We start from the raw sequence: 11129 nt of genomic DNA on the forward strand, positions 1-11129 counted from the left end.
CTTACCTATCAAAATTCCATGATCCCACATACTGTCTGTCCCGAGCTCTAATGAGATATTTTTGCAATCAGAGTCAAGGGAAGAACTGACTAAGATGGGGGATGAGAGGAAGAATTCACCGGAGGAGTGACAATCCAGGATGGCATTCTAAGAGCAGACATGAGGAGAGAAGACATTCCAGAAATGCTAGGCAGCTGGACAAAGGCATGGATGCCAGAGATGAAATATTGACTTCCAGGAACAGCAAGAAAGCCATAAAATGAAGGGAGGTAATATTTGAAAGACAGGGTGGAGTCAGGCATTAAAGAGCTTTGAATGCAAAACACAGTTGTTTGCAGTTGATTCTAGAAATAATTAGGAAACCACTGACCTTTATTGACTCAAGGAGTTATAGACATGGTCAGCTATGTGCTTTAGGAATATAATTTTTTTAAATAATATTTTATTTTTTTCAGTTACATGCAACGGCGATTTTTAACATTCATTTTTAAATAAAATTTTGAGTTCCTAATTTTCTCCCTCCCTCTTTTTGTCCTTCCTCCCCATGAGAGCAAGCAATTCGATATAGGTTACATATGTGCAATCAAATAAAACATTTCCATATTTGTCATGTCTGGAAAAAAAAAAACAGTTTGCAAAAGGGAAAAAAAGAAAGAAATTGAAAATAGTGAACTTTGATCTGCATTCAGATTCCATCCATTCTTTCTCTGGATATGGAAAGAATTTTCAAATGAGTCTTTTGGAATTGTCTTGGATCATTGTATTGCTCAGAAGAACTAAGTAATATCGTTTGGGCAGTTGTAGGATGGATGGATGAAAGAGGAGAGATTTAAGGCAGAGCAGCCAATGAAGCGGCTGTCGAAACAGTCAGGAGATGAAGAGACTTAAGAAGTGTAAGTGGGGAACTCAAAAGGAAGATTATGGAGAGAGGCTCCATGTTGTACCTATGGGTTCTTGAAGGCTGCTGGTGACCTTTCGGAAATCAGGAGATGGAGAAGGGGGCTGGGTCTTTGCTTGACTACAGCATATTCAGTGATACTCAGTAGGCCATTAATGAAATGGGATTGGAAGTCAGAAGAGTGAGGAGGGCTGGATACAGAACAATCTGGGAGTTATCTGCCTAACCCTGGGGATGTGGTCGCCAAAGGAGAGGGAGAGAGATTAGACAAAGCCTTGGGACATAGCCTTAGTTAGGAGACCAGGTGCGGATAATGATCGATCACAAGGAGACTGAAAGGAGCATTCACCCAGAAAGGAGGAGAGCCCAAAGGAGACAGGATCTTACTGGAAAGAACACTCCGGGGCGTTCTCCGGAAAGTGTCGGGCTGACATGGGGATTGGCCAGGTTTGCTTTCCCCCCAGTTCCATTCTTTCAGAACTACCTGGTTTGATCGTGAAGGGTCCTCTTCCAGGATTCCGAAGTTTTAGAGGAACTTCAAGGGCAGCTCTCTCATTTTATAGGCGGGGAAACTGAGACCCAGAGAGGGGACGTGCCCAAGGTATTAGAACTCGGGTCATACGGCCCCACCCAGCCCACGGCTCCGTACCCCTTATAACGGCACGTCTGAGGTCACCCCCGCAGCCGTCAGTGACCGGTCCAGTAGCTAGCGGAATCTCGGCCAGCCTTGGCTAGCAGTGCCTGGGGTTGGGCAGGGCCGGGCCGGCTGGGCGGGGCCGAGCTAGGAGGCTTCCGAGCCCCGCGGGAGCCGGCCTCGGGAGTGGGATCCGGGACCATGGCTCTGTGAGTAGCACTCCCTCCCCCACCTCTGCCCTCCTGGGGAACCCCCTCCCTCCCACTGCCCCTCTGCTCGGGGATGCTTTGCAAGTAAGCGTGTGCGTGCGTGCGTGTGGCTAAGTGGGCTCGTCTGTTTGTGAGTAGCTCGAGCACGACGTCTGCCGCTTGGGATCGCTCCGGGGTCCCTCCGTAAGTGTGTGCTCTTTTTCGGAGCCCGCCTGTGTTTGCGCATCTCTGAGTTTCTGTGAAAGACCCGAAGCAGCAGTTCGGAGGGACTCGGGAGAGAGGGGCAAGCCCGCGCTGCCCCGTCTTCACCCACAGATATGCTTGTCGAGTGCAAAGGTCTGCTAGGATCCTCGCCTCTTCTCTGGAAATCTTTTTCTCTAAAGGGCGAGCCAGGGACCGGGGCCAGAGATGGAGCGGGAAACTTTCCAAGAAGAGGGAGTGGGTGTGCTGCCGGAGACACCTTCGCTGCTCTGGACTCCCTTCCAGATTGGGGGAAGGGCAGGAGGGGCAAGGAGGCGCAGGATTTAGAATAGTTTCCTTATAGTCATCTAGCCCAACTCTGTTTATTTTTAAAACTATTTTAACGGCTTTTAAAAAACCATACTGTCTTTTCCCAGTGACTCCCTCATGCCCTCCTTCTCCCTTGTAAGGAGTTAGGATGATCTAAGCAACAACAGAAAAATCAGCATATCAGCCGGGTCTGAAAATAAAGGTCTTATTCCTCGTCTGTAACAAGGGGAGGAAGTGGGGTTCACTATGGGATCATAGATTTAGAAGGGACCTTAGAGGTTTCTGGCCCAACCCCAAATTGACAAGTAAACCGAGGCTGAGAGAGGTTAAATACTTGCTGAGAAGAACACTGATAATGTGTCACAAACAAGATTTGAACTCATGACTTCTTGGCTCCAAGTGTCTGTCCCAGTCCCCCACCTCCACCCCTTCGCACTGCCTCAGTCCTCTGAAAGCCACTGGTCATTTCATTAATCAGAATTCTGAAGACTTTCAGAATTGTTCACCTTTACATTTTTATGGCCATTGTAAAAATTGTTCTCTTGGTTCTGTTTGCTTCTCTCTGCATCTGTTCAAACAATTCTTCCCATTTGTCATTTCTTGACACAATAATACTTCATTAGGGGCAGTTAGGTAGTGCAGTGGATAGATCATCAGTCCTGAAGTCAGGAGGATCTGAGTTCAAACACAACACTTCCTAGCTGTGTGACCCTGGACAAGCCACTTAACCCCAATTGCCTTGGCAAAAAGTAATAATAACAATAATACTTATATTCATATACCACAACTGGCTTAGCCTTTCTCCAGTCAATAAACACTTAAAGTGGTTCAGTGGATAGAGCACTGGACTGGGGCCAGGAGGATTTGAGTCTAAATACAATGCAGACACTTACTATTTTTGTGATCCTGAGCAAGTCAAATAACTTCTGTCTGCCTCCTGGGGATAATAAAAGAATGTGAAGCTCAAATAAGAGATTTCTAATGTCCTTAGCATAGTGCCTTGTACATAGGAGGTACAAGCTTTAATTAAAGCTTCTTTCCTTCCTGCTTTTCCAGTTCTTTGCTGCCATAAAAGTGCTGCTCTAAATGTTTTATTATATGTGGCATCCTCCTTTCCTTTGTCTTTGTCCTTAGAGTTTATGCCTAGTAATGCGTTAAAGAATATATGCATTCTACTATGTTTAACATATTGGACTATTTGCCATCTAAGGGAGGAGGTGGGGAAAGAGGAGGGAAAATTGGAACACAATTGCAAGGGTTAATGTAGAAGAATCATCCATGCATATGTTTTGAAAATAAAAAGCTTTAATAAAAAAAGTGGAAAAAAATTAGTGACTTTTAATATATGATAATTATATATAACATGACTTAATATATTAATATATTATATATGTATATAATAATTTTACACAGTATGTAATTTAGTATATAATTAATATATAATAAATTATCTTCATTTTATCTTTTGTTATTTTTGGCAATCTGATCCAACTTCTTTTAGTGAAGAGGAAACCAGTGGTCAGTTAGAGAGGGAGACTTGCCCACTGTTCACAGAATGGCAGTTTATTTTTTTAATAGTATTTTTTATTTTTATTTAATTAATTTTGAATTTAATAGTATTTTATTCCTCCCCAGTTACATGTCAAGAAAAAAGTTTGATATTAAGTTCCTAATTTTTCTCCTTCTATCCTTCCCTCCCCTTCCCTCTTCTGAATAGAGCAGGCAGTTTGACATAGCTTATACATGTGCTATTCAAGTAAAACATATTTCCTTATCAGTCACAGTTGTGAAAGAAAAAAACAGATCAAAAGGGGGAAAAAACACGAGAAAGAATAAAGTGGAAAAAAATGCTTTGATCTGCGTCCTTTATCTGCTTACATTTAGCATTTAGAATCAGTATTTGGACCCAGATTCTCTAGTTTCAAATATAGCATTCTTTTTACTCCACCAAGCTGGATGGGTCTGTTCTCCTTTATTTCTCCTCTCTTCCTGTGCTCAGAGGCAGAATGAAAGATAATTTTTTTGTGACTCTGAGGGAAATGAGACCAGGATGGAGGCCATCTAAATTCCTTCAGTGGAATGGCCTATTGGAAGGTTCATGAAGCCTTACCATCAGCCTCCTGTCTGGACAATTCATGGTCCCAACTCCCCAGGATGATGAGTTTTGTGTTTCTATCTGCTTACAATTCAAGTTTTTGCAAGGGTGATCCCTCTAAGTCTTCAACCTCTTGTCCCTAAGCCTCTACTCTGATTCTTTAACTCTTGTAACTCTTGTCATTTATTACCTGGGCCCCCCGAAGACCAGAAGATCTGGAAGACTAGGATTTCCTCCTCAGTCCCAGTCCCCAACATTCCCAATGGGAGAAACTGGCTGGCATTTGGATAAACATTCCAGGAGACACTCCCAACTACTTAGGGCTTTAGAAGGGATGTAGAGAGATCTCTCAAGTTCTGGGGCCCAGGAGACACTCCTAACTACTTAGGGCTGCAGAAGGGATGTAGAGAGATCCCTCGTGCTGCGGGCCTCCCAAGTTTGGAAGGGGAGGAAAAGTAAAGCAAGGATGTAGGAGCAGGTCTGGAGATACCTTGGAGGTGGGGTGACATTAAAGTCTGGGGAGGGGAGGGGTCATCATGGAAAAGGGACCGAAGTCAAAGGTTGGCTTTTAGGAAGGATGGAGTGAAAAGGGTGATTAGAATCACTGCCCTCTTGGACAGATTGAGAGCAGGCGAGAGGACTCTAAGAGATTGATGTGCTTCGAGAGGAAGGAGTTGCCCTTAGAGACTGAACTGGGGGGGAGGGGAAAGTATGACAAAAGGGATCTCAAAGAAAATCAGGGAGTGGAAGAGGTAGGAGGGCCTCCTCACCCGAAGCATTCAGGCAGAGGCTGGAAGGCAATTTATAAGGCATGCTATAATAAATCGCATTTCTAGAGCACTTTAAGGGTTATACTACTTCATTGTATTCATACAGCACTACTGGTTTAGCCGTTCTCCTGTCAATAAACACTTCCCAGAAGTAGACTGGACAGATGTTTTTATCCCCATTTTATAGGTGGGGAAACTGAGACTCAGGGGGATGGGCGGGGCGATTTGTGCAGAGTTCGGCTACCAGCTAGAAAGCCCGGCCCCTATCTCTCACAAACACTTATGGAGCGTCTGCTCTGTGTCCGGCTCTGTGTCCGGCTCTGCGCGGGGTGGGAGTATGGACGCCTCCGGGGTCCCCAGGGCTCGGCTCTCACGCCCTCCCTTTGCCGCCTCCCGCCCCACAGGTCCTGACTGATCAGCCCTTATGACCAACATGAGCTGGAGCTTTCTGACGAGGCTGCTGGAGGAGATCCACAACCACTCGACCTTCGTGGGCAAGGTGTGGCTGACCGTGCTCATCGTCTTCCGCATCGTGCTGACGGCCGTGGGCGGAGAGGCCATCTACTCGGACGAGCAGAGCAAATTCACGTGCAACACGCGCCAGCCGGGCTGCGACAATGTCTGCTACGACGCCTTCGCGCCGCTCTCCCACGTCCGCTTCTGGGTCTTCCAGATCGTCGTCATCTCCACGCCGTCCGTCATGTACCTGGGCTATGCCATCCACCGGCTGGCGCGGGTCTCGGAGGAGCGGCGCCGGGCCAGGCGCTGGCGGCAGGGAGGCCGCGGGGCCCGCCGGCGCCCCCCGAGGAGGAGGCTCCCGCCGCTGTCCCACCCGGGATGGGCCGACAGCCCCAACGGCGGGGAGGAGGAGCCCATGATCGGCCTGGGGGGAGGCGTGGGGGAGGAAGAGGAGGGTGGGGATGGCAGCCGGGAGGACCGCGAGCAGGAGGAAGAGGAGAAGGAGGGACTGGCGGGGGAGAAGGGCAAGGGCTCTCTGGAGGCCGGGCCTGCCAACCAGAAGCACGACGGGAGGCGAAGGATCCAGCAGGAGGGGCTGATGAAGATCTACGTGTTGCAGCTGCTGGCCCGGGCCTCCTTTGAGATCTGCTTCCTCGTGGGGCAGTACCTGTTGTACGGCTTCGAGGTCCAGCCTTTCTTCCGCTGCAGCCGGGAACCCTGCCCTCACACCGTGGACTGCTTCGTGTCTCGGCCCACCGAGAAGACCGTCTTCCTCCTGGTGATGTATGTGGTCAGCTGCCTCTGCCTCATCCTCAATCTCTGTGAGATGGCCCACCTGGGGCTGGGCACCTTGCAGGACGCTGTGAGGAGCCGCACGTTGGGGGGCCCGGACCAGGGCTCCGGGGGCTATCCCTCACCCCCGCCGCTGCCCCATGGCTACCCATACGCCCGCAATATCCCCTGCCCCCCAGAGTACAACCTGGTGGTCAGGGCTGAGAGGGCGGCAGCAACTGGGAGGCTCATGCCTGGGGGACTCCTGGCCCATGAGCAGAACTTGGCCAACGGAGCTCTGCAGGAGCTCCAGGAACTTCAGGGCCCCGGCCTGGAGGAGAACCCGCCGCCGGTGGATCTTGCCGCTGCCTTCCGGGGAGCCCATCGGGCTGGAACCCAGGACGCTGCCAATGGGATTAGGAGCAATGGATTTCCTGCTTATGCAGCCCACGTAGGGCTACCGCCTTCAAGGACTGACAGCCCGGCCTCAGCGGGCACGATTGTGGAGCAGAACCACGCCGACGGAGCCCAAGGGCGCCAAGGGACCAAAGCCAAATCCAACTCGGAGAAAGGCAGCAGCGTCAGCAGCAAGGATGGCAAAACGTCTGTGTGGATATGATGAAGACCTGGGGGGGGGGAAGGGGACAGCCTAGAGCAACCTCCATGTAGCCACCAGCCCCTCTCCCTTCCCTCGCATTGGCCCTAGAGTCCCCTTAGACTTAGCTCCGAGGTGGGACTTGGTTTTATAACCCAGAAGAACATCAGTGCAGAGACTGAGGAGAAAGGAGGAGATGGGGTTCTATGGAAAGAGAGTGGTTTTGGAGTCTGAAGATTTGGGTTCGAATACTGCTTATCCTAATGACTGGATTTGGCCAAATCACCATTTCCCTTATCTGAGCCTTCTCTGTATAACGAGAGAATTGGACTAGCTGTGACCATCCGGGACTGTGTTGTGGCAATTCAACTTGCTTTTCCCTCTTAGAGCTTTGGGGGTGGGAAGTTGAGAAATGCCAAGAATCGAGGCTCTGAGGTGAGGGGATAGAGCTCAGATTTAAGGCTCACTTGACTCATAATTGTCATTATTTTCTTGTAGAAGATGTACCTTTTCTAAAGATAGCAACAGAAGCTCTTTTAACATGTAGTATGATCTAGTGAAAAGGACACTTGACCTCCTCTATTTGGTGGGAAGAAGGGCTAGCTTCTGAGGTCTCTTTTGGGTCTAAATGTTACATGTCAAGTGTGCTTTTGGAAAGAGAAAGAGATCTGGGAGTTTGAATGGCCTGGAAATGCCTTTTAGCCAGATCTCTAAAATCATCAAAAGTGAGACAGATTGGAAATGGAAAAAATGGCTCTAAGACACCCTGGGGTAATGCAAAGCACAAGACCTTTGGAGGCAGGAGATCTGGGTTTTGAATTCAACTCTGCTACTAGAGGCTATCTAAAATCCCTTCTGGCTCAACATCCTGGGATCCTGTGTTTTGTGGGGAGTCATTTAAGCACCCTGGGATTCAGCGATCACACAGTCACCTTATAATTTTTCTTATGGCAAGAGCTGGGGTGGAAGATCATTTCCAAAACCGACAGTATATCCCAAGGTGTTATTTCTTTGTCCTTGGATCTGAATCTCTTTGGCTGTAAGTTGGCATGTGATCAGGTTAGGCAGGCATATTTTAATTTTCACCTGAGCCAGAAAACTAAAAAGATAAAGAATCCCTCCCTTTCCCTTCCTCCCCCATCCTGAAAAGGAATTATGGAATATATCCCAAAGTCAAAAATAACCATTGATTTATGTGGGGGGGATTATCTACTTTAGGATCCTGGGTGCCATCCTTTCATTGGGCAGCTAATTGATAATTCACTGTATCATGTATTCTATAGCTAGCCTATCCCTGGTCCCATTAAGTGCAAAAGTAATTCCTGCCCTGATTATCAAGTGTCAGAGGTTTGTCTTAAGCAATGGAAACCCAGAGGGAGGAATTATAAAAGTCCTTTATCTGGGAAGAGGTTGTTTTTCCCTATCCTCATTTCTGTTCTCTCTTAAATCACTAAGACACCTCAAGTGCTTATCAAGAGGATAGTTTCTGGAGACCCTCAGGAACTGAAAAGTTTCAACAGCACTTCCAACAGGTCTATTGCTTTTGGAGCCCAGGTGGCTGTGGCATAAAGCTAAAACAATACTCAAGAGTGGCTTCTCCCCAGGGCTGATCCCACAAATAGATAGAAGAAGTTACCTGCACAGTATAATTTGAAGGGCACTCCCTCTGACTACCTATCACAGAACCTGAAATCCTACCATTATTACTTTATTCCTTTGGGGTTTAAAGGTCCTCTAGTTTTCCAGAGCATCAGGGATCTGTCTATAACCCTTCTGAAGCCCTAAGTAGTTATGAGTGTCTCCTGGACCCAGAGCATGATTATTGAAATACAAGTACCTCTGAAAAGCAAGATACTTTGTATCTAAGTTACATATTCCTTACACAGTTAATATTTTAATGGGGATTAGCTGACAACTAGTTAAGATCAAGGCCTTATGGGGATAAGGCATGGAATGGAAAGGATGGAGGAAGATGATGAACCAGAAAATGGAAGGAGCTGGGGAGTTGGGGGAGAGAAATATGTGGCTGGCTTGAGATCCCCTGTACCTGAGTTCTAGTCATTGCCAGCTGTTCCTGACTGGTTGTGTGATCCTGGCCAAACCATTTCTCTCTTTAGACCTCAGTTTTCTATAAAACGGAAGAGTCTAGCTCTATGATTATTAGGGCTTCTTCCAGCTCTGACATTCCACATTCACTTTTTCAGCTAAGATAGTCTATGAATCGGAATTCCCTCCCCAATGAAAGGAGAATGAAGATCGAGAGTAGGGGTGGGAGGAGGAGCTGGAGGAGTGTTAGCATTGTTTGGGGGGGTTAATACAGAGATGCCCAAAGAGGGATTTTAGAGATGCCAGAATCCTTCCTCCTCCCGCCGCATTCCAGATTTCCTCATACTTATATCGTTGAAGGAAGGGAACAGTCAAAAACACACTTAACAAGCAAGATCCCAGCCTGGAGGAGACATGTTTGGTAGTTGGTAGGGGACAACTCTTAATTATTATCAGAATTCTGGGTTGATTCTGATAATAATTAAGAATTTTCCCCTCCTTAGGGTCATCCTGGGATACCATTCTCTGAACATGCCATCTCTTTCCTGGCAAACCCAGAAAAGTGGTCCTTGTAGTGCCCTGGGAAAATTCACATCCTGGAAGACACAAGCTGGGCTTGTGGGCATGGGGTAAGCCTAAGGAGGTGAGCTTTAGGGACACAGAGAATCCTTGCGTGGGGTTCTATCTCTTTCCATCACCCGGGGTGGCCTGGAATTGCCTAAGCTGACCCATCTACCCTTTTCCCAATACTGCAGAATTTCTGCTTCAAGAGCAAATTATCTGCTGAGAGGTGTTGGCAGAGAGATCAAGATGGAAGAAGGAGGGGGATTCCTTTGGATTCGCTAGGACTAGAATGCTCTGACCTTGCCCTATTCCTTGTTCTAGCTCCTGCTGATTTATTCTGATATTAGCCTGACACATGACATGCTACTGGAGAAAGGGAAGTCTGCCACAAGTCTGCTTGTTTGTATTTTCTGTGTGGCAGAGTGGGGAAAGCACAGGACCTGAAGTAAGACCATCCAGGACTCCCCTATCCTCTGGGTCCGTCAAGAATCCCCGCACTTGACACCATCCAGCCTGGGACCAGGGCATCACAAGCAATTAGAAGGCACAACTGGGAGGAATGGAAGAGCAAATAACACAATGTCAGAGCCAGAGGAGACCTTAGAGATCAACCATTCAAGATACTGAGACCCAGGGAGGAAAGTGATTTGCCCTAGAATCTAGGTCTCCTAGTTTCCTGGCCCCACAGCTTGATTTCTCAGCCACCAACCAGGTCAATATCTTTGAAATACAGGTGATTCAGATCCTCAGACTAGCAAAATTAGGTTTAGGGAGTGGAGGGATGAGATGGCATTTTAGAATAGTTATCCCCTTGTTTAAAGCCCTGGTATGTGGACACCTTTGACTTCCTTTCCCCTGACTTCCCTCCATCCCCTTGAGAAATACTTGAAGTCTTCATAAGCATCAGGGCCAGCCGATAGGCTAACCACCAAGTTCCATTTCTGCTCCTGAACTAACTTACCTTTGCATCTGGGACTGCCAGTGGAGGGCTGAGAAACCTGATTCTTAGGGTAGGAGAATCAAGGGCAGAGGGCCATGGGGCCCCTTCTTTTGGTCCTTTCTCCCCTTGCCATTGCCCAGCTGACCCCACTTCATGGGAGAAGCAGGTTCCAATACTAATAGAATGAAATAAATAAATAAAATAAAACTTGACTTTTGTTTACAACCTCCTGTGTGTGCTTCTCAAGTCTTAATTTTTTTCAGTCATCATTAAAAGTTTGCTTCCCATTTGCCCAGGCTTGGATTAGACTTTATGTTCAAGATCTGACAGGAAAAGAAGATATTGTCCTTTGATGTTCCCAGTCTTGTTTAGGAATCAACACAACCACAAAATACACAATAATACAACAACACAACAATAGCCAAGTGATACTAAGTTGTGTGGTTCACTTATTCATTTACTTCTTTATTCTCTCATTCATTTTCTCCTTCACAATAATTATCATACATTCATTCTTACTCATTTATTATTTTTGAGCCCCATCTTTAGAGCTCAATGGCTTTAAAATGGAAAAAAATATCTAATCCTCATTAAGGAACATATGGACTTTTGCCTTTCTGGAGCTCATTAACTAAGGG

The 11129-nt window shown here is 47.2% G+C and overlaps 1 protein-coding gene and 1 long non-coding RNA gene across 7 annotated transcripts in view; one reads left to right on the plus strand and one right to left on the minus strand.

The window, feature by feature from the left end:
• LOC141551461 (uncharacterized) overlaps positions 1-1504 on the minus strand; it is a 10632-nt gene extending 9128 nt beyond the window's left edge. Inside the window, exon 1 of the long non-coding RNA XR_012484874.1 lies at positions 1383-1504. This is a non-coding gene — a long non-coding RNA (uncharacterized LOC141551461). The remainder of the gene's footprint in view (positions 1-1382) is intronic.
• The window catches only part of GJC2 (gap junction protein gamma 2), a 40935-nt gene extending 30219 nt beyond the window's left edge, over positions 1-10716 (plus strand). The window contains exons 1-2 of one of the 6 annotated variants that reach the window (XM_074283138.1): positions 124-269; positions 5521-10716. In XM_074283138.1, the coding sequence (XP_074139239.1) occupies positions 5541-6965 (1425 nt within the window). In that variant the 5' untranslated portion in view covers positions 124-269; positions 5521-5540 and the 3' untranslated portion in view covers positions 6966-10716. Of the gene's footprint in view, positions 1-123; positions 270-837; positions 894-1160; positions 1346-1428; positions 1500-1583; positions 1742-5520 lie in introns of those variants that run through there. The other 5 variants (XM_074283137.1, XM_074283136.1, XM_074283139.1 and 2 more) reach the window with 5 other exon arrangements.
• The last annotated feature ends 413 nt before the right edge of the window (positions 10717-11129 follow it).

Source organism: Sminthopsis crassicaudata, chromosome 1 (genome assembly GCF_048593235.1).
Source record: "Sminthopsis crassicaudata isolate SCR6 chromosome 1, ASM4859323v1, whole genome shotgun sequence".
Lineage (NCBI taxonomy): Eukaryota > Metazoa > Chordata > Mammalia > Dasyuromorphia > Dasyuridae > Sminthopsis > Sminthopsis crassicaudata.